At 44.6% G+C, this 26,320-nt stretch overlaps 1 protein-coding gene across 2 annotated transcripts in view; it reads left to right on the top strand.

Moving 5' to 3' along the window:
* The first annotated feature begins 2,271 nt into the window (after positions 1 to 2,271).
* RNF150 (ring finger protein 150) overlaps positions 2,272 to 26,320 on the top strand; it is a 244,096-nt gene continuing 220,047 nt past the window's right edge. The window contains exon 1 of one of the 2 annotated variants that reach the window (XM_067035574.1): positions 2,272 to 3,477. In XM_067035574.1, the coding sequence (XP_066891675.1) occupies positions 2,979 to 3,477 (499 nt within the window). In that variant the 5' untranslated portion in view covers positions 2,272 to 2,978. The remainder of the gene's footprint in view (positions 3,478 to 26,320) is intronic. The other variant, XM_059067523.2, reaches the window with a different exon arrangement.

Below are 26,320 nucleotides of genomic sequence, written 5' to 3'. Positions count from 1 at the left end.
CTCAGGGTTCTTTATGAAGCTGAACAGGATCCTGTAGGGCCCTCCTGGGTACAAATCCTTTCGTGTCCCCCCATTTTTTGTTTAGTAAACAGGCTTCATTCAGCCTCCTCAACCTTCCCTGGGTTCCAAAGGGCAGATTCAAATAGTTGCTTATCAGGGAAGGAGAAAGAAACAAAGGAGGAGCAGTCAAGAAACAACAGTGCAGCAACGGGGCAGGGTCCTGGTTCCTTCTCAAGGAATGTATATAACAATATCTTTGAGTTCTTCTGCAGGAACTAAGGCCCCAACCCAGGTGGAGGATGGCAACTTCAGGCTGAGCACAATATTGCTGGAACTCCGCTCACCAGCTCGGTTACCTCACCACCAACCAATCAGAAAAACGTTTGCACACAGGGGACAATAATGAAGACCCTGACCCCTTCCCCAAATGATTCTCCCTTTAAAACTTTTCATGGTCAAGCAGAATCTTTGAAGTTGGTTTTTGGACATGAGTCTGCCTTCTCCCCAGTTTGCTGGCCTCCTGAATAAGGCAACCTTTCCTTTCCAACCAACACCTGTCTCTCGGGTATTGGCTTTTGAGTGCCAAGCAGCAGAACCTGAGTTCGGTAACATTTATAGCTTTCCTTCCTTCCATATTCGTAAGTTCCTTCTCCCACGCTAAGAAACCTGGCTCCCGTTATATTTAATATTTTACTTATTGGCCCAATGTCCCTGTAATTAATCAGTCCCTCAGCCAGGATGCTACTTCCTTGATCCTGCCATCTCCTCAGCCTCTAACTTTTCCTCTAAGGGAAAAAAACGACAGGGGTAGTTGTGCATTCTTAATGACACAGATTCACTAAGTTTTGTGGCTGGAGAAAAACCGCTAAGAGACAAGAGAGATATGGGGAACCACTTTGGTTTGTGAGACATCTGTACAAAACCTCGCTGGGGGGTTTTAGGCAAAGGACTCAGATCTCTGGTGGTTCGGGAACCAGCAGCCAGGCATTCTTCACTTTTGCCTTTTGGGCATTAGGCACTATAAAAAGCACTGTCCCAATTGCCTAGAAGCCTATTTTCTAAAATGAATAAGTTAGGGAAATACACAAACCCAGCACATCCAATACCATAGACACAAATGCTTCTAAATCGTTCCTTTTGTGCCTGCTTCTAATTTGGGTATAGCTGGGATTCTTTGCTCTCCCCTAACAGCCACCAGCTGTTCGTACTGCTTCTGGAAAAACAGCAGTTGTACTGGTGGACAGCCATTAACAGATTTCTGTAAACATGCTAACTAAGGTCCTGGGGAAAAGGTGGACTTTTGTCTTCATCATGAATGGGTCCTGAGTTCTCTGAAAGATTGCCAGTTGGGAAGTACAAGGTGGGTGATTAAGAACCATCACACAAATTGCTCTCGAGATGTGACAGGTATCTCAAGCCAAAGAAACTGTTGGTGTGAAAAGATAACCGCTCAGACATTTAACTGGTAAGGAATTGTCCTGTGTCAAAGTTTTAAGAACACGACTCTAGAGGGGCTGTACTCTCCATTAACTAGTTGTAAGCTCTATGCACAACTGGAGAATATCCTAGAAACAATGATAACCCAAACAAACCTGCCTTGGCTATTGTATTGATGCTCTAAGTCCTCTGTTACCAGTCATGACAACCAGAATAAACACAGTGAAGAAATAGCTCACCCAATTTCTTTTCTTACAGAGTTAGAAAACACTCATTCTATAGGAAAACAAATGTCACATGTTTGCTGCCAGAGGGTAAGAAAGAAGCCCATTTCTGAACTCATTCTAATACAGTGCAGAATCAGCATGACCTGGGAACTTGTTAGGAAAGCATATTCTGGAACCCACCTCACACGTACTGAATGAGAAACTCTGCAGCAGGGCCCATCAGTCTGAGTTTTAACACACACACACACACACACACACACACACACACACACACACACACCACACTGGGGACGGTGACGGTGATGTACATTTAAGTTTGATAGTCACTGCCCTAGATATTCCTGGCGTGGTGTTCGAAGGACCCAGCTACCAACTAACCTTACCAGTTGGCCTAGGATGGGTAATTAGGGAAAGTTGTTTATGAGAGATACACACATTTCTCTACATTTGAGACGCAGGAAGTTGTTCCTCTCTTCATAGGTCAAGGGGTCGCTTCCCCTTTTGCCTCCACCTGGACCAAGTCGCAGATTAGGTTGAATTTGAGACCCGGAAGGGGTCGCTGCTGCCCATAGAGAGACCGAGAGAGCGTGGCAAGAGAAGCCTAGAATCTTTGACATCACATTAAGCTCCTCCTTGCACGCACACATTAGACACACACACACACAAACATACACAGACACACACACACTCACGGACCGCGTACTCTTCTCTGCCGGCTTGCTCCCGCTACTCCCGAACCGGCCCCTCCCGCGGCAAGTGTGTGCCGGGCGCAGCCCGAGGGAGCCGGCGCACAGCAGGGGCGGCCGCCGCGCCCCCAACCGGACCCGCACGCCCCAGCGCTCGGCAACGGCAGCCGGGACTCCTCGCCGCCACCCCGGGCTCGGAGCAGCCGCGCCCGCGCCCGCCCCCGCCAGGGCTACAGGGCGCCGGGCCGCCACCCCGCACGCTCCCGGGCCCCCTGCCACCCCTATGAGAGAAGGAGAAGCCGGGCGAAGGAGCAGGACGCTCGGCAGCCGGACTCCACCGCAAGCCCGGAGCGCCCCCTCCGCCCGCGCCCCGCCGGCGCCCGCGAAGCGAGATGCAACTGCCGCGCTCCGGCTGAAAAGGGAAGGGGCCGGCGCCACCCGCTCGCTCGGAAGCCGGTCCCCGCGGCGGCTGCGCGTCCCGGCCGCGGCCCCCCGGGCCCGGGAGTGAACAGGAGCGGGAGGAGGAGAAGGAGGACAAGCGGCCGGCCCGGCGTTGGCCGGGGCTGGGGAGGAGGGACGGCGCGGGGGGCGCGCGCGGGGGGCGGGGAGGGGGCCCCGGCGGATAAAGATGGCACTGTCTCTCATCCAAGCGTGCCGCAGCCTGGCTCTCTCAACATGGCTGCTTTCCTTTTGTTTCGTGCATCTGCTCTGCCTGGACTTCACCGTGGCCGAGAAGGAAGAATGGTACACCGCCTTCGTGAACATCACCTACGCCGAGCCCGCGCCGGACCCCGGGGCCGGGGCGGCGGGCGGCGGCGGCGGCGGCGGCACCACCGCCGAGCTGCACACCGAGAAGACCGAGTGCGGGCGCTACGGGGAGCACTCGCCCAAGCAGGACGCCCGCGGGGAGGTGGTCATGGCCAGCTCGGCCCACGACCGCCTGGCCTGCGACCCTAACACCAAGTTCGCCGCCCCGGCCCACGGCAAGAACTGGATAGCCCTCATCCCCAAGGGCAACTGCACGTACAGGGATAAGATCCGGAACGCGTTCCTGCAGAACGCCTCCGCCGTGGTCATCTTCAACGTGGGCTCCAACACCAACGAGACCATCACCATGTCCCACGCAGGTAAGCGGCCCCGGCGGGCGCGGGGGGGGGAGGGGAGCCAGAGGGGGATGGAGGCGCCGAGAAGGATGCAGCGCCTGCCTGCCTCCTAGCTCCTTCCTGCGAAGTCCGTGCTTTGCGAAAGACGCGTCTCTGTTCCTCGGACCTACTAAGTTTTGCTCTGCGTCACTTCGTGGGGTTTACAAAGAAAGAGAGGACCAACAGCATTGGGGGCACCAGAGAATGCGTTCCAATTAGCATAGCGCCACTCGGACGAAGGTTGGCCGAGGGGGGCTGACTTTACCGAGGAGGATCTGGTAGGTGAGGTGTGGGGGGGCAGGGTTCGGATGTTGTCCTCGGCTAGTGAGCGGCCCCGCACCTGTTTGGAACCGCGAGATCTGATAACTCAGCTCTGCACTTGGGTGTGTGCATCAGGTATACTCCTGAGGCCGGCGTCTGTGTATCAGGAGGCGGGTAGGGTTACTGGTGCTGGCGCTCGTCACTGCCGACTTGCTCAAGTCGGGTTTCAGCTCTTGGTGGGAGATTGAGTACCGCTCCCCCGACCCCGCCCCGCGCCGCCCGCTGGGTTGACGCGAGTCATAAATAATACCGAAAATGCTGTGCTCTGCCAAGCTGTCATCCGGAGGAGCTGACAGGCGAGGACGGTGGTAAAGAGTAACAATCCTCAAAAAGCCACCAAGAGCATGGTGGCCATAAAGATATGCCTGCTTTTACAGTGTTGCATTATCCTTTGCCCGCTTGGGAGGTTAAATATGCTGAAGGTTTTCTTTATGGCGAGAAGGAGATTTCAGGGTAGAGAGAATAAGCTTTTCGTAATGATCGCAGGGTGCCGGGACGAGAAGTCCATGACTGTCCTAAAACTCGCTCTTTCCCCGTATGCCTGACATAACGGTGCTTCCGTGGTAGGAACAACAAAGTCCTCTCCAGGCTTGTCAGCAAAAGCAGCTCGTTTTAGCAGCCTTGCCTCCTTGAGTCCAGGGTTACTTCTTGTTTCTGTGCATCCGGAGAACCTTGCCCGCCTTCTCCAGAGGGGTTGCTGGGTTTGAGGCTATGGTATCCGGAAGGAGAAGGAGGGAGTGGAAGTGACAGATGCATTTTCTGACTGGAGTCACCGAACCAAAACATTACCAAAAGCTGGCTTTTAAAGAAAATAAACAGTTACTGCTACGGAAATGGAGTACCAAGCTTTGGCCACATGGGGGGTGGGGCATTCTCTGGGGACAAGTTTTCATTCCCAGAGCTCATGTCACCTATTAGGGAAATGTACAGTGGGTTTGCCTTAGGTAGTCAACACCAGCTGTTTCAGACAAGGAGCTCGTCGACCCTAGCGCAAACAGGTGGGGTGGGGAAAGGTCAGTGCTTGTAACACAGAGGCCAAAGATAATGCAGTGCACCAATTCATGAAGAGGAGGAAGGGACACTTAACTTCTTGGAAAAGTGAGGCTAGAGCACTGAGGAACATTTGGTATACTTTCTTGAGCTCAACAGTTTTGTAAGTGAAAAGATTGTACTCTGACCTTGAGTCTTAAGAGCACTACTTAAACTTTATGACAGTCAGGGATTTGGAGGACTATGGAAAGAACGTTTTAAGTCATGTAAAGTATCTTTAAAAGCATATTTAGTATATAAACCTCGGTGGGGGGAGAGTGAAGGAGGGTTTTTGTTATTGTTGTTGTTCTTTAAACTCCCAGAAGATTGTTAGCTGACTTTGCAGGATCCTTTAAATGTTTCTTTTTTGCATATGCATGAAATCAAACTCTGCCGCTTGGAGCACGAAGTTAAGAGGCATCTTTTGTTCCTGCCTAAAAAGAACTGCCAACACATTGGGTCAGTTAATGGCTCGCCTGTTTTTAAAGGAAGCCATAAGCTGATTTGCCACACAAATGATGCTTGATTAAGATGTAGTGAGGATAAATAAAGGGCTTGGTAATAATTTGAAAGTTAGACTAAAAAAGTCAAGAAAATTCTGTACTGTCTAACTGTTCTGTTTCCAAAAATGTGTTAACGTTGTATCTGCTAATAGCCATGAGGCTTCCATATTATCGTTTGATGTATTGCCACATTAGGAGACTGGATTCACTTTAGTCAGAGATTGCATTGATTTCTGCTAAAGTCTCATTATAAGGAGATCCATGACAGGGTGGCTTGGCGAACCCTTCACTTTTAACTTTTTCTACCTGAATGTGAACCAGTGCCAGCACTGGTCTGGCTGTCAGTATGTTACACTTAGCTCTAGAATGTGAAGGCTTTACTTTTTCTAGTTGAATTTAGAATTCTGACTCAAATTTATCTTAGGAAATGGTGTACATTTTAGATGCTAATCAAATATTCTTATTTTGTGAACATGGGATGCAATATAACAGAGGATCCTTACACTTGTGAACTTTTTACTTCAGTCTCCAAAAAGTGAACATAAGCCTTTGCATTTAAAAAAAAAAAAATCTCACCTCTCCTCTAGATCCTTTATTTTCAGCACTGATAGCTTTCAGACGAGGAGAAAGTCTGAATTTAGTGTTATGCACCCCACTGTGTAATACCTATGCATTTGTGGTGATGTGACCCCAACACACCCACTGTCTTGAAATTCAGTTAAATAGGAATCATTTCCCCTTCCCCTTTCCATAGAGCCTTTCTTTCTGATTTTTCCTTTCTCGCTTATGATTTTGGGTTTCTGACACTTCTGCAATTATGGTTTCTCATTCACAAAGACACAGATTCTCCTGGGATAGACTAGTAGCTTTAGTTTGTAACCAGTTCTTTTAAATCTCTTTAAAAATATGACCACATAGAGAGAGAGTTCACATAGCATACGGTTCACTCATTTAAAGTATACAGTTTAATGGCTTTTCCTCTGCCAACAGAGTTGAGGACCCTCACCACTGATTCCAGTAAGAAACCCTGTGTCCATTAATAGTTACTCTTCATTACTCTGCAATATACCAGCCCTAGTTAACCACTAATCTCCTTTCTGTCTCTCTTTGCCTATTCTGGACATTTCATGTGGATGGAATCAAGTAATAGGTGTTCTTCTGTGACTGGCCTCTTTCACCAGCATAATGTTTTCAAGGTCTGTCAATGCTGTAGCATGTCTCAGTACTACATTCCTTTTTGTTACCAAATAATATTTCCTTCTATGTATATACCACATTTTCAAAATTCATCAATTAATGGACACTTAGGTTCTTTCCACTTTTTGGTTATTATGCATAATGCTGCTGTGAACATTCACGTACAAGTTTGTGTGTGGACATTTCTTTTGGGTACACAGCCAGGCGTGAAATTTCTGGGTCATATGGCAAGTGTATAGCTCAACCTTTTGAGGAACTGCGATTGATTTCCAAAGAAACACACCATTTCACAGTTCCACCAGCAGTGTAGGAGGGTTCCAGTTTCTCCACATCCTCTTCAACACTTGTTGTCATCTATCTTTGATTTTGGCCTTCCCAGGGGTTGTGAAGTGGTGTCTTCATTGCCATTTTTGTTTGCATTTCCCTGATGACTAACAGTTACTTTTTAACGTAATCTTAATTCTTCCTCTGCTTTTCCTTTTTCTCCTTTTTCCCTTGCTCGCCGTTATGTGTTTTTTCAGCTCAAACACGATTTGTCTTAAAGAAGAAAAGAGATTAATAGAGAAAAGAGATCTACCTCTTCCAATTATGAAGGAAAAATAAAGCCCATGGACCAGAGACTTTATATGTCCCCTCTAAAAGGACGTGAGGAACTGCATCTTTCGTGATCTAGAGAGCTTCTTCCCAGGTTGGCTTTGTGAAAGAGCAACAGGAGGGCTTGAGTAAAAAGCTATGTAGAAATCCAGCTTCCACCTGAGAGCCCAGAAGTACACTTCCAGGTACAGGTAAAAGCAGCCAGATCCAGGGACTTCCCTGGTGGCACAGTGGTTAAGAATCCGCCTGCCAATGCAGGGGACACGGGTTCGAGCCCTGGTTGGGGAAGACCTCACATGCCGCGGAACAACTAAGCCCATGAGCTACAACTACTGAGCCCGCATGCCACAACTACTGAAGCCCACATGCCTAGAGCCCGTGCTCCACAACAAGAGAAGCCACCACAATGAGAAGCCCGCGCACCACAACAAAGAGTAGCCCCTGCTTGCTGCAACTAGAGAAAGCCCGCACGCAGCAAAGAAGACCCAACGCAGCTACTAATAAATAAATAAATAAATAAATAAATTTTTTTTTAAAAAGCAGCCAGATCCAAACGATCTCCTTGGAGCTGGTCAGATGCCTGTGAACCGTGAAGTGCACTCTGAGGGAAGTGATATCAGCCATTTCTAGAGGCGCTTGGGGAAGTGGTAAGTTAGGAGTTTAGCCTCTCGCCAGCCCCTTGGGTTGGTGTCCTGCTCCTTCTACTTCCTCCCTGTGGGTCTTTGAGCAAGGTAGCCTCTCAGGGCCTCAGTTTCCTCATTTGTATTAAATGGGGGAGCCTCAGTGGTTTGGTATGAGAGTTAAATGGGTTCACACATGTACAGTGCTTGCGTCTGTAGCTGGCACCTAGCCGTCAATCCATGCTAATCCTGTAGGCCTTGTGCGCAGTGACACACAGGAGCTCCTGCATGGGTCACCAGACCCCGGGGGCTCACTGAGGCTCTGGCAGCCTTAGGAAAGAGCTCTGGATTAACCCTCTCCTGCTATAGACACCAGAGCCACCGTGCCAGTTTCTCTTTGTGGTTTCTGTGATTCGAGACAGGGTGTCCCAGCTCCCTCTGGTGGCTGGTGAACATTTGAGGGTTCTCCCGTGGCATTTGTGCTTTCTCTTGGGTTAAACTGAAATCTCATCAGAGCAATATGAGATGTATCTGTATATGGTTTACATATATTTATATGATAAACATGGTAGATCGGTGTTTGGAGGTGATTAAGTGTCTGAGTTGTGATGTTGAAGAAATGATGCATTTTCTTTTTTCCTTTTTTGAAGCGTGTGTTCGCTATCTTCTCATCTTTCACTAGTACATAGTTAAAGGGAAAGGAGGAAACTAAACATCTAGGAAGAACTTTTGAGAGACTGGATTCCTAATGGTAACTTAGAGATGGAGCGAGGGAGGAGATGGTTGCAGTTAACTATTCAGAAAATAAGCTCAGCCCTTGGCGAGGAGGAACCCAAGATGGAGTATATCTCATGTATTCTAGGACCTTCTCCAAGGTTGGAGGAGAAAACATAGGAGATGTACTGAAGCTCTTTCCTGTATAAGTGGGTGCTAAGATTTTAATTCATTTACATTTACTTTTACTTTAATTCAGCTACATTTACTTTAACGGATGAAGTCCACCTTTGCCTTAACCTCTGTAAAGGAACTAGCTGCTAGAATTTTTTGTTTTTCAGGACTCATATTTTTTAGGGTATTTTTGTGCAGTTTTGTTTTACATTTTCTTTTAAGTAATATGTTTACCTCTCTTCAGCATATGGTAGCCCTCTGCCTGTGTGGTGCTTACTCTGTGTCAGGCATGTTATAAGCACTTTGTGTATTAGGTCATTTAATTCTCACAATAACACTGAGTGGTAGATACCATTATTGGCGCTGTCCAGGAAACTGAGGCTTAGACAGGGGAAGTGACTTGGTCATGCCGGTAGTAAGTGATGGAACCAGGCTTGCAAACCTGAGCAATGTCTCCTGAGTCTCTGCTTGTAGCTGATGCTCCATATACTTTCTCAACTTGAGAGGATACTATACAGACTAGCTGTGGACAGTGATGACTTCCTAATGGAAACAGGAAGTGATCTAAAGCTGATGCCCATTTCAGAATACTTTAGCACATCTATCAACCAAATGCACTTTGGTTGAAGGGCTTTTTTCTTCCTTCATAACTGGAAGAGGTAGATCGCTTTTTTCTATTAATCTCCTTTCTTCTTTAAGACAAAACATGTTTAAGCTGAAAAAACAAGCCTTGCAGACTGCATTTTTGCGACAGGAGAGATGGGACCTTATGTTTGGGGCTGCTCTCTTCCAGACTGACCTCTGATTAACCATTTGGCTTCGGTCCATCACTTTCTATTCTGGACCTCAGTTTCTTACTTATAAAATGAAAGGTCTGAATTAGTTGAGCTCTAAGAGCTGCTTGAACTCCACAATTTATTCCGTATATATTCAAAACCCAGGATATTTTTACCGAAATTCAAATTTCTGGCTCCTGATGAGAAAATCTGACGACAGGGGCCCATGTCCCTACAGAGCAGTGGCTGGCGGTTTAGGTGAACAGTGTGCCCATTGCCTGGCCCAAAGCCCCATCACTACGTATGGCCTGGCTCTCGGCCAGCTCTGCTCCTACGTGCCCCCGGCCTCAACCCTGAGGCTTATGTATTTGGAACCTCAGCCTTATGGAGTCAAACTAGGGTTAGTGAGGAGAAGTTACAGAAAGCAGACTTGCTTTAGTAAAGGGAGAAAAACTCATAAAGTTAGAACTGTTGAGAGATGGAAGAGGTTTTCTCGGGAGGTGAAGCTTTCTCTTGCATTCAGATGGAAACTGATCACAGGATTTATGCCCAGAGTGCTGATGGGTGATGATGGAAGGGTCTTCCCAAGCCTGAGAGCTTGTGATTCTCTATCGTTTAAATATTTAAAAAACAGTTCTTAACAACAGCCTTGGTCTCCATTCCATTTCCCTCTTAAGATACATATAGAAAACTTATTTATGCTTGGTCTTAATCTCCCAGGCCAAAGCACTATCACCCGCCTCACTTAGTATTTGTTTATTTATTTGGTGCTAAACTGTACCTCTTCACCTGGCTCTCTACTGGCAGGCAGATATCTAATAGCCAAGAACTCCAGACTCTTGTCATTAAAAGCCATAATTCAACATCAGTGTTAAATAACATTATTGGTAATGTAAGCCAGTATGGTCTGGGGACTTCCCTGGTGGCGCAGTGGTTAAGAATCCGCCTGCCAATGCAGGGGACATGGGTTCGAGCCCTGATCTGGGAAGATCCCACATGCCGCGGAGCAACTAAGCCTGTGCGCCACAACTACTGAGCCTATGCTCTAGAGCCCGTGAGTCACAGCTACTGAAGTCCGCACGCCTAGAGCTTGTGGTCCACAACAAGAGAAGTCACCGCAATGAGAAGCCCTCACGCCCCCGCTCGCCGCAACTAGAGAAAGCCTGCGCGCAGCAATAAAGATCTAACGCAGAAAACAACAACAACAACAACAAGATACTGTAGGGTTTGTTTACTCATTTCACATCATAGAAATATGTATCTGGGGATTTGGAAGGAATCCTACCTTTATCTTCTAATCTTTAGTAAGAATCCCATCCTCATCTCTCCTGATGCCTCTGTTCTTAAAAATCCCCTGGCTTCTCAAAAAGGAAGGAATTTTATGACCATGAAATCAGGAAAGATTCAAAAAGAACCCAGGACTCTATAACTTATTCTTTTAGTTTTTTAGAAAGGACTGATTATGTTTCCAATGCAATATTAATTTGTTTAGAAACCAGTCTCAACTTTTTAAAAGGAAGACCTCGACCATTATTGTTGCATTTTTGGATATGAAACTTGGTATATAAAGAACTTAATATTTTGATAGCCCCCGAAAGTCTTCCGTTTATCCCCAGAAGAGATACTTCATTTTGTATATACTCAAAGCAGGACCTTCTCTTATTACTGAGTACCTGAAGTGATGCTGAAATTCTGTGTATTTGATCGTGTGAATTGAGAGATGCTAAATTTGAGTTAACCTGAATAGGATTTGACTTCCATTTTATCTCAGCTCTGGAGGATTTTGTGGTAATATAAATATAAAACCCAGAGAAATAAGGCTGCCTTGTGCTGTGTGATTGTTCTTCTACGAAGCTGCAATTATGGTGGTTCTATTAAATTGAAACCTTGTCTATAGGTATACTATATTCTTTTATTTTAAACTTTGAGGGCTTAATCACTTGGCAGTTTAACTTGTGGTGGGATAAGTGTGCTTTATAGATTGAAGTAAAAATATTAACGACTAGTATTAGATCTAGTTCTTTCATTTTTCTATATGAGAGGAAAATTTTCTTTTACTGCTTCAAAAGCATTGGTTATACGTTGGTTTCTACCAGTATCATGTTTTTTTAAAAAATCTCATCTATTCCATGAAACAGTGGTATTTAGAAAATCTGTTTCGGTAGAAATCAGCATCATTTGTCATAAAATTAAAGCTTATGTATCAGATTGTTAGGCTTTTCCATATTCAATGTGTGGACATATATTTCATGATATAGATTTGAAAAAAGAAAGTATTTTTGCATTGAATGTATGGCTTATTCGTGTTCTTTCCAGGCAAAGATATATTAGGTGAGATCGTATATTAGGTAAGATCCAGGAAATGTTTTCTTTCTTAACCAGTTCAGCCTCTTCTCTCTCCATCATAAATAGTTTTTTACACACACAGTCCATGTAAGCGCTATTGAAAAGGCAAACATTTGAGGTTTCTCAGAGGTATTGTCAGTGAACCTATACAAATGCCTTTTTTTAACCCCTAAGTGTTTATTTTCCCTGGTCCCCATTTTCCACAGAAGATGTTCACCTGGCCATTCTGTAACCAGGAACTGACTACACCCACATGTAGTTCCAAATGACCCAAAGAATAGCGGAAGAGGAAAGCTGTTTTCCCCTTTACTTATCAAGGTGTTTTCTCCTTTATTTACCAAGGTGCCTGGAATGTTCTTTCTCCCAGGTACGAAGGACTGTGCCTCTCTAAGGTCGCTTCTCCGTGACCTCATCACTAAGGCACTCCTAGTTACTCTGTTCGGATAGCAGCATCCCTCCCCCTTCCCACACCCTGCCCCTCTCCCTGCTTCATTTTACTTATCCTTAGCATGTGTCCTCCAACCAGAACGTAAGGGCTACAAGAAGCAAGGCTTTTAGACAGTTTTTGTTCATGGTAAAGTTCCCAAAGACTAGAATGATCCTTGGTGGGAATGGAAAGCGCTCAGTAAATCTTAAGGTCTGTTAAATAAGACTGGAAAGATGGACTACATTAACAAGTTAGTCTCTAATTTCATGGAAAAAATATTTTATGACACTAAAGTTTTTTTTTCTTAGCTTTTGACTTATATAAATGAGGTCAGGGAGATTCTAATTTGAGTCTCCTGTTAAAATAATTGAGTCATTGTGTAGAATATGACATGAAGTGGGGGCCTCGTTCATGCCCTTCAACTCAGGAGAAAAAAGACACACCAGTAACAAGCAGAAGTTACAGGGGACCTGGGGCTTCCCTGGTGGCGCAGAGGTTGGGAGTCCGCCTGCCGATGCGGGGGACACGGGTTCGTGCCCCGGTCCGGGAAGATCCCACAGGCCGCGGAGCAGCTGGGCCCGTGAGCCATGGCCGCTGAGCCTGTGCTCTGCAACGGGAAAAAAGAAGTTACAGGGGAATCCAAAAATTTTGTAACCAAATACAATTCTGTGCATATGTTTATTGTCCATATGTGTATAGGTGAGCATATATTTTAAAATTTTGAAAATATGGGACATTTAGAAAGGGAGGAAGATAACCTCAATAACTCACCCACTCACCCACTCAACTCTAGTGTTTTGGTCATTCTGTGGTTACATATTTACTTTGACCAAACTGGGAATATATTGCATAGGTTTTTGTAGCTTTTTAAAATTTAAAGGTGCATGTTGAAACTTCCTCAACGTTTCTGTGATGTGTCTACTTTCCCCCTACATAGAAACAGCACTGCTGTAAATGTCCATATGTGCCTAAAAATCGGTGCATATCCGTCATTACTTTCTTAGATCAAGTTCCTGAATATGGCACTAGTAAGTCAAAAGCTATTCATGTGTAGCGATAGAGCAGGGGTTTTTTGTTTTGTTTTGTTCTGTTTTTTAAGCCCATTTAGTGATGTCTTCAGTTATATGCTCACTCCCTACTATGGCTGTCCTTTGAAGAAGAAAGAATATCTGTCAGCTGGCAGCGCTGTTGCAGGGTCCTGGCACAGCTTTCTGCCTCACTTTGCTCCAAGCTAGATTAGTTTGGCAGCCGGGGCAGGACACAGAAGGTGGAGAATCAAAAGAGGAAAAAAGCCTCAGGGTTGCAATTGGTGAAACCCCCGCTGTTCCCTTCGATTCTTCTGTGTCTTGGGGATGTTCAGTGCACATTGAACAAGGAATTAGGAAACTTGGGTTTCAGTTGTGGTTCTGCCTCAAATCAGCTTTACCGTTGGCAAGTCATTTCCCCCCTCTGGGTCTCTTTCATTTGGTTTTCTTTCATTTCAAAATGATAAGCAGGAGGCCCCTGGAGGGGAACTTGGTTTAGATCAGTGCTTCTCCATCCCAGTCGCACATGAGAATCATCTGGGGAGTTTAAAAATGACAGAGTCCCAGGTCCCACCTGCAGAGATTCTGATTTGCCTGGTGGTGGGAGGGCACTCTCCAGATGATTCTCCTGTGCTGCCGGGATTGACGGCCACCACACTGGGTGAACCCAGAGGCTTCCTCTGGTTCTTCTATCCCGTGGTTCTTTAGTCATTTAAGAAGTGGTACGGGCTTCCCCGGTGGCGCAGTGGTTGAGAGTCCGCCTGCCGATGCAGGGGACGTGGGTTCGTGCCCCGGTCCGGGAGGATCCCACGTGCCGCGGAGCGGCTGGGCCCGTGAGCCATGGCCGCTGAGCCTGCGCGTCCGGAGCCTGTGCTCTGCAACGGGAGAGGCCACAACAGTGAGAGGCCCGCGTACCGCAAAAAAAAAAAAAAAAGAAGAAGTAGTACTTTTTCCTTTGACCATATCAAAATCCTACATGAAAAGAAAGACGCGTAAAATGTGTTAATTGTAACGATTAAAACGGATAGTATGTGCAGTTAAGTATTACCTCAAGACATGAATTACTGACTCACTAATAATCACCAGATTTTGGAGACCAGCAGGAAGACAAACAAATGGCAGACACAGCAAGTGGAGGAAAGCACACGGACTTCTGTCAAACAGTCAAAGTACAATAATGAGTCAGAAATGACTAGACATTTTAATTACATTTAATTTGTTGGGTGAAATGTTCACTGATAGGCTCAATGCTCGTTATCTTGATTGTAGGCCTCTGGCAGAAGGGGTAGCAAATACGTGGTGTTTTTCCCAAGCAGGGAGGACCCCGTTTTGCTCATCAGCGTTGTCATTACCCAGTTTGGGGGGCAGTAAAGGGTGGTGGTGAAAAAGGTGATTCTGGTACCCAGTTGTGCTGAGTCAATTGCCAGGGAAACATAAAGCAGCGTGGGGCTCAGGATAGAAGTTTGACGTCCCTGAGTCGGTAAGAGCGAGATTCCACCATTCCAGAATGTGAGCACAGTGGTATAGGTGCTGCCCAAACTGGGCTCGTGCTGGGCAGAGAGGGCCCGGGAGCTCAGGAACCACGTGATTCACCTAAGCCTCCACCTGTGAAATGAGCCTCATGGGTCCCTATCGCAGCCGGCATGAGCTCTTACACTGCATGACGCAGCGAAGGGGCAGCTCTGAGCATCGAATATATGTTCACTCTATTGTCAGAAGAAACATATTCAGGACCGGACTACATCTAGCCAGCTTTATTATCACCCACTGGGTCCTGGCCATCATCATCTCTGCCCGGACTCCTGCCATCACCTCCAGCCACTGTCCAGCTCCCATTCCTGCACCTGCAATCTGTTCCCCGTAGAGCAGATGGAACGAACTTAAAAAAAAAAAAAAAAAAAAAAAAATATCATGGGCTTCCCTGGTGGCGCAGCGGTTGAGAGTCCGCCTGCCGATGCAGGGGACACGGGTTCGTGCCCCGGTCCGGGAAGATCCCACGTGCTGCAGAGCGGCTGGGCCCGTGAGCCATGGCCGCTGCGCCTGCGCGTCCGGAGCCTGTGCTCCACAACGGGAGGGGCCACGACAGTGAGAGGCCCGCGTACCACCAAAAAAAAAAAAAATCAAAGGACATCACTCCTCTGCTTACATCTTCCAGGGGCTTCTCATCATACTTTGGACCGAGTCAGAGTTCTTGCTGTAGCCCCCAGGGTGTGACCTGATTTGGCCCCTGCATTCTGTCCACCTCTTTTCCAACCGTACTTCCTCTCACCTTCCTACAGAACCTCTTTTCTCCTGCTGGTCCTCAAATACACCAAACTTGCTGCTACCTCAGGCCCTTTGGAACCCTCTTCCCCCCAACTTTTTGGATAGAATTATTCACACAGCAGATATCTCTTTATGCATTTGAAATATGTGAGAATGGCTCCCAAACAAGACTATCTGGTAGACGTTTATCTATTTCTCCCTTATTTTTATTTATTGTATTTTATTTTATTTACTTATTTATTTATTTATTTTTTGCGGTATGTGAGCCTCCCACCGCTGTGGCCCCTCCCATTGCGGAGCACAGGCTCCGGACGCGCAGGCTCAGCGGCCATGGCTCACGGGCCCAGCCGCTGCGCGGCATGTGGGATCTTCCCGGACCGGGGCACGAACCCATGTCCCCTGCATCGGCAGGCGGACTCTCAACCACTGCGCCACCAGGGAAGCCCTATTTCTCCCTTATTTAACCAACTCATTTTGAAAATTCAGCTTGCTTCTATGCCTCCTGTACCCTGAGGAAACTATCTTCCAACAAAAGGTAATTATAAAATCATGAGGTTTTATCACTTTTGGGAACAGGGAGAGTTACCAGGCACCACCCTCCGTTTTTGCAGATTTCCCTCAGATACTCACCCGGCTCAGCCCTCCACAGCATTGGTGACTCTGCTCTGTCGCCCCTTCGCCAGAGTTTTCCCTGGCCACGTTAAAAACTTCATCTGCTACCTATCCTCTCTTCCCTTACCCTCCTTTATTTTTCTTCATACTATCACTACTTGAAATCGTTATATGACATCTTCCATTAATTGACTTGCTTACTGTCTGTCACCCCTATGAAAATGTAAGCTCCACAAGGACAAGGTTCTTGTCTTGTCAACAGCTGTATTCTGAGAGCCTGGCACTCAGTAAATATCTATTGAAAGTATGAATGGATTAATGAATGATAGAATATGAACCCATCCACAGTTGTCCGGTGCATCACTCACTTGACAGATGGAGTAATGCCTTTATATTCCATACTTTTTATTTGCCTTATGTTGAAGGCAAGATTTAATTTGAGGGATTACAAACTTCATTTCTTCTCCTGTGCACAGCAGAGCGATTCTTGCTGGGCCAGTGGTGAGGGATTCGTCTACTTTCTAACCCAAACTTGACCCTTGATAGTCATTATGTCCTGAGATCTTTTCCTGTTCTCCTACCAGTGTTTCTGAGACCTAGTTGCCTACTCCCCAGAACCTACAAGCAAGGGCTTCTCTGTTCTGAGGACTTTTGCTTTGGAGGTTCTGCAAGGGAACTTTTTACAGATAATAGAATAGAAATGTCCTTTGGAGTCAGCTGTTACCAAACACAAAGAAATCTGAAAAAAGTAGCTGGACATACATATTGCTGCCTGATGTTTTTAGGGAGATGGGCATCTGGTAGACCTGATACTCCATGGGGACCCAAGTGTTACTTTAGAAGGAAATCTTAGAGGTTGATCGTAAACCTTACCTGTATAGTTTAAGATGAATCTGTCTCTGTAAATAGCAAATGACCAGTGAGATATGCCAAATTGTGACCTTTTGGGCAATGAGAGAACTGTAAGAGAAAGCTCAAGTTTTCTGTGAAGTCAGAATAAGAGGCATTGGTTACAACAGTTGTTTGTTAAAGCAGTTGATGTTTGCTCTGGAATGAATTTAATCTCTTATATACTTGCATGCATTTACTTTTTAGACCTGAAAAACTACATGCATAGAGAGTTTGAAGCAATTAGGTGATATTATCCTTATCAGTTTGAGCTTATTTCTATGGAAAGTACATCTACTGTATCATTACTTTGTTCTTTCTTCCTTTCCTAAATGCATTTATTACATGAAATGGATTCCACTTCACAGAGATTAATTCCTTTCCTGGCTGTCCCTCCTGCTAGACTGTGAGCTTCCTGAGGGAAGGTGCTGTCTGCACCCAGCCCCTTACACTGGGAACTAGCACCAGTGTCTTGAATGATTCTCCTAATTGTTCTGCTTAATCATGACCATCTGGATGCCGTTCACTTGGTGGGAGGTACCTGGAGTTTAGACCAACTGTTTCAAGGAACTAATCAGCGTCTCTAAGGCTCACCTTGCAAACACTAGACCTGTGCAGGAGAGGTCAGTGTTCCTCTCAAACAGGGCTATGCTCAGAACAGTCATGAAGTGATGCTTTATTACAATCCAGGGTCTGCAGATTAAAAAGTCATTAGTCTCTTCTGTCTTCTTGACCTCTGGGACTATCTTGAAAAGCCATTCACCTGGGCTTCCCTGGTGGCGCAGTGGTTGAGAATCTGCCTGCTAACGCAGGGGACACGGGTTCGAGCCTTGGTCTGGGAGGATCCCACATGCCGCGGAGCAACTGGGCCCGTGAGCCGCAACTACTGAGCCTGCGCGTCTGGATCCTGTGCTCCGCAACCAGAGAGGCCGCGACAGTGAGAGGTCCGCGCACCGCGATGAAGAGTGGCACCCGCTTGCCACAAGTAGAGAAAGCCCTCGCACAGAAACGAAGACCCAGCACAGCCAAAAATAAATAAATAAATAATAAACTCCTACCCTCAACATCTTCTTTTAAAAAAAAAAAGCCATTCACCTAATTAAAACTCGATCCTTTAAAATTAGAAAATCTTACTCTCTTTGGTAAAACTAAATGAGTCTTAATTTGGCTTGCTGCTGTTTCAAACTAATCAGTGTTCTTTTTTTTTTTTTTTTTTTTTTTTTTTTTGCGGTATGCGGGCCTCTCACTGTTGTGGCCTCTCCCGTTGCGGAGCACAGGCTCCGGACGCGCAGGCTCAGCGGCCATGGCTCACGGGCCCAGCCGCTCCGCGGCATGTGGGATCTTCCCGGACCGGGGCACGAACCCGTGTCCCCTGCATCGGCAGGCGGATTCTTAACCACTGCGCCACCAGGGAAGGGAAGCCCTAGTGTTCTTTTCTATTGAGGTACTATATTAAGTAAATCTTAGTGTCTTACTCATAAAAAGACTTTTGTGTTTCATTAACTTAGAGTGTGAAAAATACATCACATTGTAGGTAAGAAGAGAGCAAGCCATTTTCTTTAGTGAAACTAATTAGAACTCATTTTGAACCGCGGCATAACCATGAGCTCGCTGGCTATTTTTATATTTAGTCTTTGAAAAGGTGGCACATAATTACTACCATACAGTTTGTGCATTCCAGAATAAGTGATATTTTTGGCATTAAAATGAAATTTATGAGTAGCTTGAGATACTGGAACAGCACATGCTGTCACTGGTGAGCTAAAATAATTGCTGTTCATTGATTCATGCAAATATATTCTTCTGTGTTTCCTGTTTGCAGTTTGTCACTTTCACCACCAGAACAATTTAAGTAAGAAAACAGAAAAACAGCTCAAACTTTGGCCCTTGATTGATTTTTGGTAACTGAGATGGGACATATTTTTTAAAGGAGCAATAATGCCCAAATAGGCCATTACCTTGCCTGGCCTCTTTGGTAACCACCATGTTGCTTAAAAAGATGTGTTTGTCACTTAGGTTGACTGACTGGGGCGGGGGGGGGTGGTCACTGTCACCGAGCATTCAGCCCACTGTCCTATGCTTCTGGGTGACTCTCAGCCCAGATGCCTCCCATCTTTTTCAGAGGAGTGGGCATTTCTGGTGAAGCAGACGCACTGCCCTTCTGGAGCCAGCAGCCAGTTTGAATAAGGTTATCTCAACACCAAGTAGCGAGCCATCTATAAGCGTACAGTGTTGGCCATTATTTAACACGCTGCCGGCTGAGAAAAACCCAAGGTATGAGAAAAACCCGAGATCATCCCAAACCTAAGTTGTCAAGGTCACGGGACAAAAGGATTCAAATGCAGTGAATGTGACCTGACCCTTTCCACCTGCCAGTGCCTTGGTGTCTAGCAGCTCAGTGATGGACAAAGTCAGACCATGCCTTGGCGTTCATGAGCCTAGGGCCAGACAGCGGTCCTGACACTATTTCCCCGGGGACCGGGGCCTGTAGAGGTTTGACAGAAGAGCTTCAAGTGAGATGGCTGGACGCTAGCTGGGGAGCCTTCAGCGGCCACTGTGTGAGGGTCACGTGGCTGTTCTAAGTAGCCACTGAACTCGTTGTCTCCCATGCCCTGTCTTCTCCTTCCATAGGAGACCACTGAGGAAAATTCACTTTTTGAATAAGCCAAGACATCCTTTCTGCAAGTCACCTCTTCTGGTTCCAGGCCCATATGTTAAATTTATCACCTTGTTCATTAGAGGAACTCAGCAAATGTTTGCTGGATTGAATAAATATTAGAAAGAGGAGAACCAACACTCGTTCTGAACACGCAAGGCTCTAAGCACTGCATTAGGTGTCTTTCGTATTTCACTCCTTTTATACACCCTCTGAGTTGGGAACCTGCCCAGAGTCACAGATGGACAAAAGCAAAGCTGATATTTTAATCCAGATCTATATCACTTTCAACTATATTGGCAGGTGTGTAGGATTTCTTTGACTTTCTACTAATTTTTATGTTTCAATGTATTTTTTTATGGGGGGGGGAACAAAAAGAAACTCCTTTAAAGATAATCTGTCTGAAAACATGGTTTCCTATAAATATTAGGTAACTTATTGTTTACCATTGTTATTAAATTGTATATTTGCGGCAATGCAGTTCTTTCATTGCATGAGAAATATTTCTTATGGACACATAAGGTACAAACTGCTGTGGATTTAATTCACAAGTCAAACCTTGTGCTCTGTGGATACGGTAATGTCTTTGGTTATATTAGAGTCCTTGTCTGAAGATTTTGGCTTAAAGATAGTTACAGTTCTCAGACTGACTAATTCCCATTAGTTAAAAATGCTGATGTTCTTAGAGAATTGAGTCAGGTTCCTATCTGCTAATGCTATTGAAGTAAATGGGTCTATGCAAATTTCTACCACTAAATGTTACTTTGAGGTCTATAAATATATCACTTCCTTTACATTTATTCTACTGTGATTTTTCATAAATTTGTAATTACTGTGAATATTTGCAAGCCAGTATAAATCCCATTTACCTGAAAGCTATTTTAAGGTCAAAATAGAAGGATAACCCAGTTACTGTCACTATGGGAATTTTTTAAATGTGTGTGTATACATGTACATATTGTATATAGTTTAGAATTTTAATTGGGCTTGCATGATGCCTGATTCACATAACCCCAGAGCAGTTTTGCTTGCTCATTAAATTGCTGCCCCCTTGATTTTAAATAAGATTTTCTTTAATTGCGTTTGTGTTTCTTCGTGCTTGGTAATTCGTCTATTTTTAGTGTGCCCTTTGGTTGCTTATTTTAACATAAATCCTAGTATTTTCACTTGTATGATTCTTATTAGTAAGTATTCCTTAAAATTTTTTTCTTAACGTACATACACTGTTTTACCATCTGCACAAATCTCCCCAGGCAAGCTGGCACAGAAGGCCCTTGCAGTGTGAACTTACGTCTGCCTGTAGACCAATGGATTTATAATTTTTTCTCTCTGTATTATCAAAATTACCCAGATATTATTTTTTTAATTAACCACAAAACAAAAACAGACTTTTTCTGAAAGATTTTAGAGATCATCAAGTTTAATTATTTTATTTTATTGATTAAAAAGTATGAGTTAGTTATTTTATCAGTGAAAAACACAGAGCCCTGGGCTTCCCTGGTGGCGCAGTGGTTGAGAGTCCGCCTGCCGATGCAGGGGACACGGGTTCATGCACCGGTCCGGGAAGATCCCACGTGCCGCGGAGCGGCTGGGCCCGTGAGCCATGGCCGCTGAGCCTGCACGTCCGGAGCCTGTGCTCTGCAACGGGAGAGGCCACAAGAGTGAGAGGCCCGCGTATCGCCAAAAAAATTAAAAAAAAATTTTAAAAGCCCCAAGAGTTTATGGCCTTACTGGAGACCACACAGCAGGTGATAAGTACGGTTGGGGAAAAAAGTTATCTGTGAAAGGTTGAAGGACCACTCCCTCTGGATCAGAATTCTCAGTCATGGCACTGTGGGCATTTTCTGCCCAATAATTCTTTGTTGTCCTGTTGCTATAAATTTATTGAGAATCTTATGAGAATGCATGTAAAGCATATAGTATAAACCTGGCACATGGTAAATGCTAAAGACATCATTATTAAATATGACTATTAAATATTGATAATGCACCAGTACATAATTCAAGAACCCCTGTGTAGCTGACAGTGGAGACACATGGTATTTATTGAAATAGAAAACAATATTAAACTAGAAAACTTTTTTTAAGAAAACAATTAAAAAGCATGCTGGTACCAACAAAGACATGTATGTGAGAATTAACCCAGTTGGAGGAACTATGAAGAAGTCTGTCTACCCCAGTAGTTGTAAGCAAACGTACTTTTCAGGTCTGAAGCTGGCGCCAGCCAAGAGCACTGCAGAGATGGGAGCTATACTTGGAGAGAGAGTTTCACACTGTTCCTCCCTGAATGATAGGCTAAAGAGGGAACTGTAGCAACATCCCCGTGAGAGGAGAGTTTCCAAGATTCTCAGAGAGGAGGGAGAGCTGGAGCAAGTTTACACAGTGAGAACCACGCTGATTGTAATAGACAGCAGCATTGATGCGCTAGGGTTTGCCAAAAGACAACCAGAGGATCTGAAAGAACAAAACTGGAGAACTCTCTACCTTTGCCTCGGCCCTGTGTAATGACATTTCAATGATTTGACAAAAGAACAAATAGATCTATCTAGCTCCCATTTGAATGGATGAATTAATAGCTAGCTAAAATGGTTTGATTTTTTTTCTAGTTTTCTTGGAAATTCTATTTATATGAGAAGGCGGGTAGTATACCATACAGATAAGATCTCCATTTCAAGGAGTCCATATGGCGTTGGTGTGTAGTTAGGAAATGATGGACCTCATGACCACTTGCATGTATCATAGTCACCCAAGCATCATTAAGTACAAAAGGAAACCAGTGTTTGTCAAGAATGCGTTGTGGGTCAGGCATTGTACTAGCCTGTCACATCATTATTTAGATCGGCCGTGTGGGTTAGTGGTTAGAGCCAGGCTAAAACCAGACCACCCAGACTCACATCCCAGCTCTGCCTCGTAATAGCTTTGCTACGTGGGTCAAGTTAACCAACCTCCCTGTTTCAGTTTTCTTGTATGTAAAAGTGGGAATAATAGGACCTATTTCATGGGGCTCTTGAGAGAATTAATGGGATAATATATGTAAAGTATACATGTAAGAAGGGCTATAAAAGGCATTTTATAATTAGCATTTTATAATTTTATGATGCTAATAAGAAAGCAAAGTAATACATGGTGCTAGGATTCACACCTATTTTAATCAAAAGCCTATGCTTTTTTTTTTCTATAACATCGTGAGTGCTTCTACATGCTAATACTTAATATGATCTGTACAGCATAATGATATTAAATTGAAGTCACCCTTGATTTCTAGGAACACTAAATGCTAAGACATGTAAAGTACCTATTTTTCACTACTTATATTCATCCTCAATTTAGGCATTGGCTATAGAATCTCTTAACCTTTGATATATCTAGGTGAAAGAATAGACATTAAAAGATTATACTCTTGGATTATACTTAATATATTTCTCTGTAGTTGAAATACAGAGAAATAGTACTTCCTTCAACTTGATTTCATTTATTCTTGTAATAGTACTTCATAGATAGAAAAGATACTATTATCTCAGCCTACAGATGAAGCTCAAAGTTTGAGTCCTAGCCAAGGTAGGACTGAAATTCACATCTTCTCTTAATTCAAGAGTGTTTTTCACTGTGTTTACGTATTTACTTAGCAGTTGTTAATTGAGCAGCTACTATGCACAGGTCTATTAAATCCTGGCTATACAAAGAGCAGGGTACCTTTTTTTTTTTTTTTTTTTTTTCCTAAAACAGGTTACCATCTAGCAGACAAGAAGGGTATAGTCCATGTGTGATATTATTAGTGTGAACAAAGTGCTATAAGAACACCCAGGAATGATTGAGTGGGCCTAGAGATTTGAAGAAGTCTTTTTAGAGGAGGTGACATTTTAAAGTAATCAGAGTTGTGAGAAAAGTAGGAGATGGGAACACTGTAAGCAGAGGAAACCGTTTATTTGATTGTTGAGAGGTTACTGGGCCTGAGTGACAAACAGGTGGATTGTATGGTGAGATGAGACCAAAACATATTGTAGCTTGAGATGGGAAGGATACTAGGTAGTTGGACATTTTCCTGTAGGTGATAGGAAACCGTGAAAGGTTTTTAAGCAAATATTGTCAGAGCTCTCTTTGACAAAATCATCATCCTAACTCTGATGAGGAATGTGTATAGGAGACATTGGCTTTAGAGAATGTAATTATGAAGCTGATAACAATAGTCTAGAGATTTCAGAAACAATTTCGAGAAACTGATGTCTGACTGACGGTGGACTCAAAAATGACAGTTTTGGACGGGTGAATGATGAACGACATTATGAAAAAGAATACAAGAAAAAGAAGAGGTTTGGAAGGAAAGCGTGGATTCAGTGTTGGGCATGTTGTGTTTGAGATCATCGAGGCTGGACACATAGATATTGGCGCCACTGATATAGCCCTGAGGGCTGAAACTGTGAGGATGGATGGAACCAACACCGGAGGAGGTGTCAGGTGAGGCTATAGAACAGAGGGTGAGGGTGGGAGGGCAGCATTTGGAGGGTAGTAGTGGAAAGGAGCTTTTTGGTTAGAAGAAACCCAAAATAAAACTATGGAAACCTAGGAATGAAAGAATTTCTGTCAAGAGGTACATAATGCCACTTGTTGCCAAGAGGTCAAAAGGCTGAGGCTATGGGATTTGATGTGTGATGATGCACTTGGACCTGATGATGTCAAAAATCCCATCCAGTTAACATGTTGGGCCTTAATTAGGGAGTTTGCTCTAGATTCACTCAAGGGCAAATAATAACTTTAGGTAAATTGGCCAATCTGAAGAAATCCTTTAATTTACAAAACCATTACCAGAAGCCTTTTCCTGCATATGGGTGTGAATTTGGTACTGCCATTTCTAATCCTGGAACTTCAATCTCCAGAAAGAAATTTGTTAATGGTTGGATTGTCTAGAATATATAGAATTCAGAAGACTCTAAATTTAACTTCTAAACAGTAGGTGTACAGGGTTGGGATTATAAAAATTGAGGGCAGTGCATAGTCATATTAGTATTTGGATTCCAAATCATGATGGGGATAAATAATGTCTGGAGTAAAGAAGTGTAGGGGGGCTTCCCTGGCGGCGCAGTGGTTGAGAGTCCGCCTGCCGATGCAGGGGACGCGGGTTCGCGCCCCGGTCCGGGAAGATCCCACGTGCCGCAGAGCGGCTGGGCCCGTGAGCCATGGCCGCTGAGCCTGCGCATCTGGAGCCTGTGCTCCGCAACGGGAGAGGCCACGACAGTGAGAGGCCCGCATACCACACACACACACAAAAAGAAGTGTAGGGTGTGTGTGTGTGTGTGTGTGTGTGTGTGTGTGAGAGAGAGAGAGAGAGAGAGAGAAAATAGATCACTATGATAGTGCTGGCAGTGCCTAGGTTTGTACTTTGGTCTTACTGGAATGTCTTCAACTTAGATATCCTTTCCAAACTCACAAACTCATACTTTAGAATCTTCATCATCTGAATGATCATTGTTCATGCCATTGCAAATACTGGCATTTCAGCAACAATTCCTTTTTTTTTTTTTTTTTTTCTTTTGCGCGAAGAGGTTGACAGTTTGGGCTCCTCTTGTGTGTGCAACCAGTTTGGATTTGGGACCTTGAATAGAATCATCAAGTTATTGTTGTTATTGTGTGGAGTAGCATTTGTCGAAGGCTTCAGAGAGGGGGAAGCAAGGTTCTGCCCAAGCTTGAACATACCATTCTTAATGGATAAAGAGATCTAAAGGCAAAATCTAGTCATTGGAACCTTTGCAATCTTTTAATTAACTCTTCCCCCCCCACACACCACCCTCCGCTTTAAGAATGGAAACATTTCATAGCTCTTCTGCTGCCCAGTTGCTACTCAGCTCTGGCTGCCATTAGCGTTGTTGGAGATGATGCAAAACAGATAGAAGACAAAGGTTTCTGCCCTGAGAACTTTGCGGGGTGATGGTGTTGGTGTGAGCAGTCGGAAAGATGGCTTTTGCCGTCATGCTTGCAGCCCATGTAATAAGGATGAGCAGATCCTTATTTGGATGTTTATTGGTGACCTCTGACCTGAATTGCAGGAGTCTCTGTTCTCTTTGTGCTCCGAGCAGCAGCTGCCAACATTCTCCACTGGATTCAGAAGTGAGCCAATTAGATGATGTGCGCAGACCAAGAAAACTTGACCTTCACCGCCTCCCCCCCATGCCCCTCAGCCTCATCACCTCTTGCTTCCCTTTACAATCCCTGATCAGAACAAAGACACTATTTCCCTATTGCAATGTAACCTTGTTAAATTATTACAGGTTTATTCAGAACTGAAGTAAAACACTACTTTTTCTGCCTGCAATCTTACTGCCTTATCCTTTAATAAAAATTAAATGAATGTCCACAGACCTTTGGAATTTTCTATAAAAGGAATCATTCTAGCACCTAAGGGAAAAGAACTTGATATCTAAAACTTCCACATCAGTGTTTCTGAGCTTTCCTATAAATAGATCAATTTAATTATATTTCCACTTGTCTCATTAACCTTTTATATTCTTTTTCTAGTTCCAGTTTAAAAAAAAATTTAGGAGGCTGTGAAACAGAAGGGGAAACTATTACACTTCACTGCACGTAGTATGGGTAGCTATTATTTTGCAAAACTTGTGTTTTATTACGTATCCATGTGTGTGTGTGAAAGGGCACAGTGGGTTTAAAAGCCACAGTCTTGGGATTCCC

Source organism: Kogia breviceps, chromosome 6 (assembly GCF_026419965.1).
Source record: "Kogia breviceps isolate mKogBre1 chromosome 6, mKogBre1 haplotype 1, whole genome shotgun sequence".
NCBI lineage: Eukaryota > Metazoa > Chordata > Mammalia > Artiodactyla > Physeteridae > Kogia > Kogia breviceps.
This window is presented reverse-complemented; position numbering and strand designations above follow the sequence as displayed.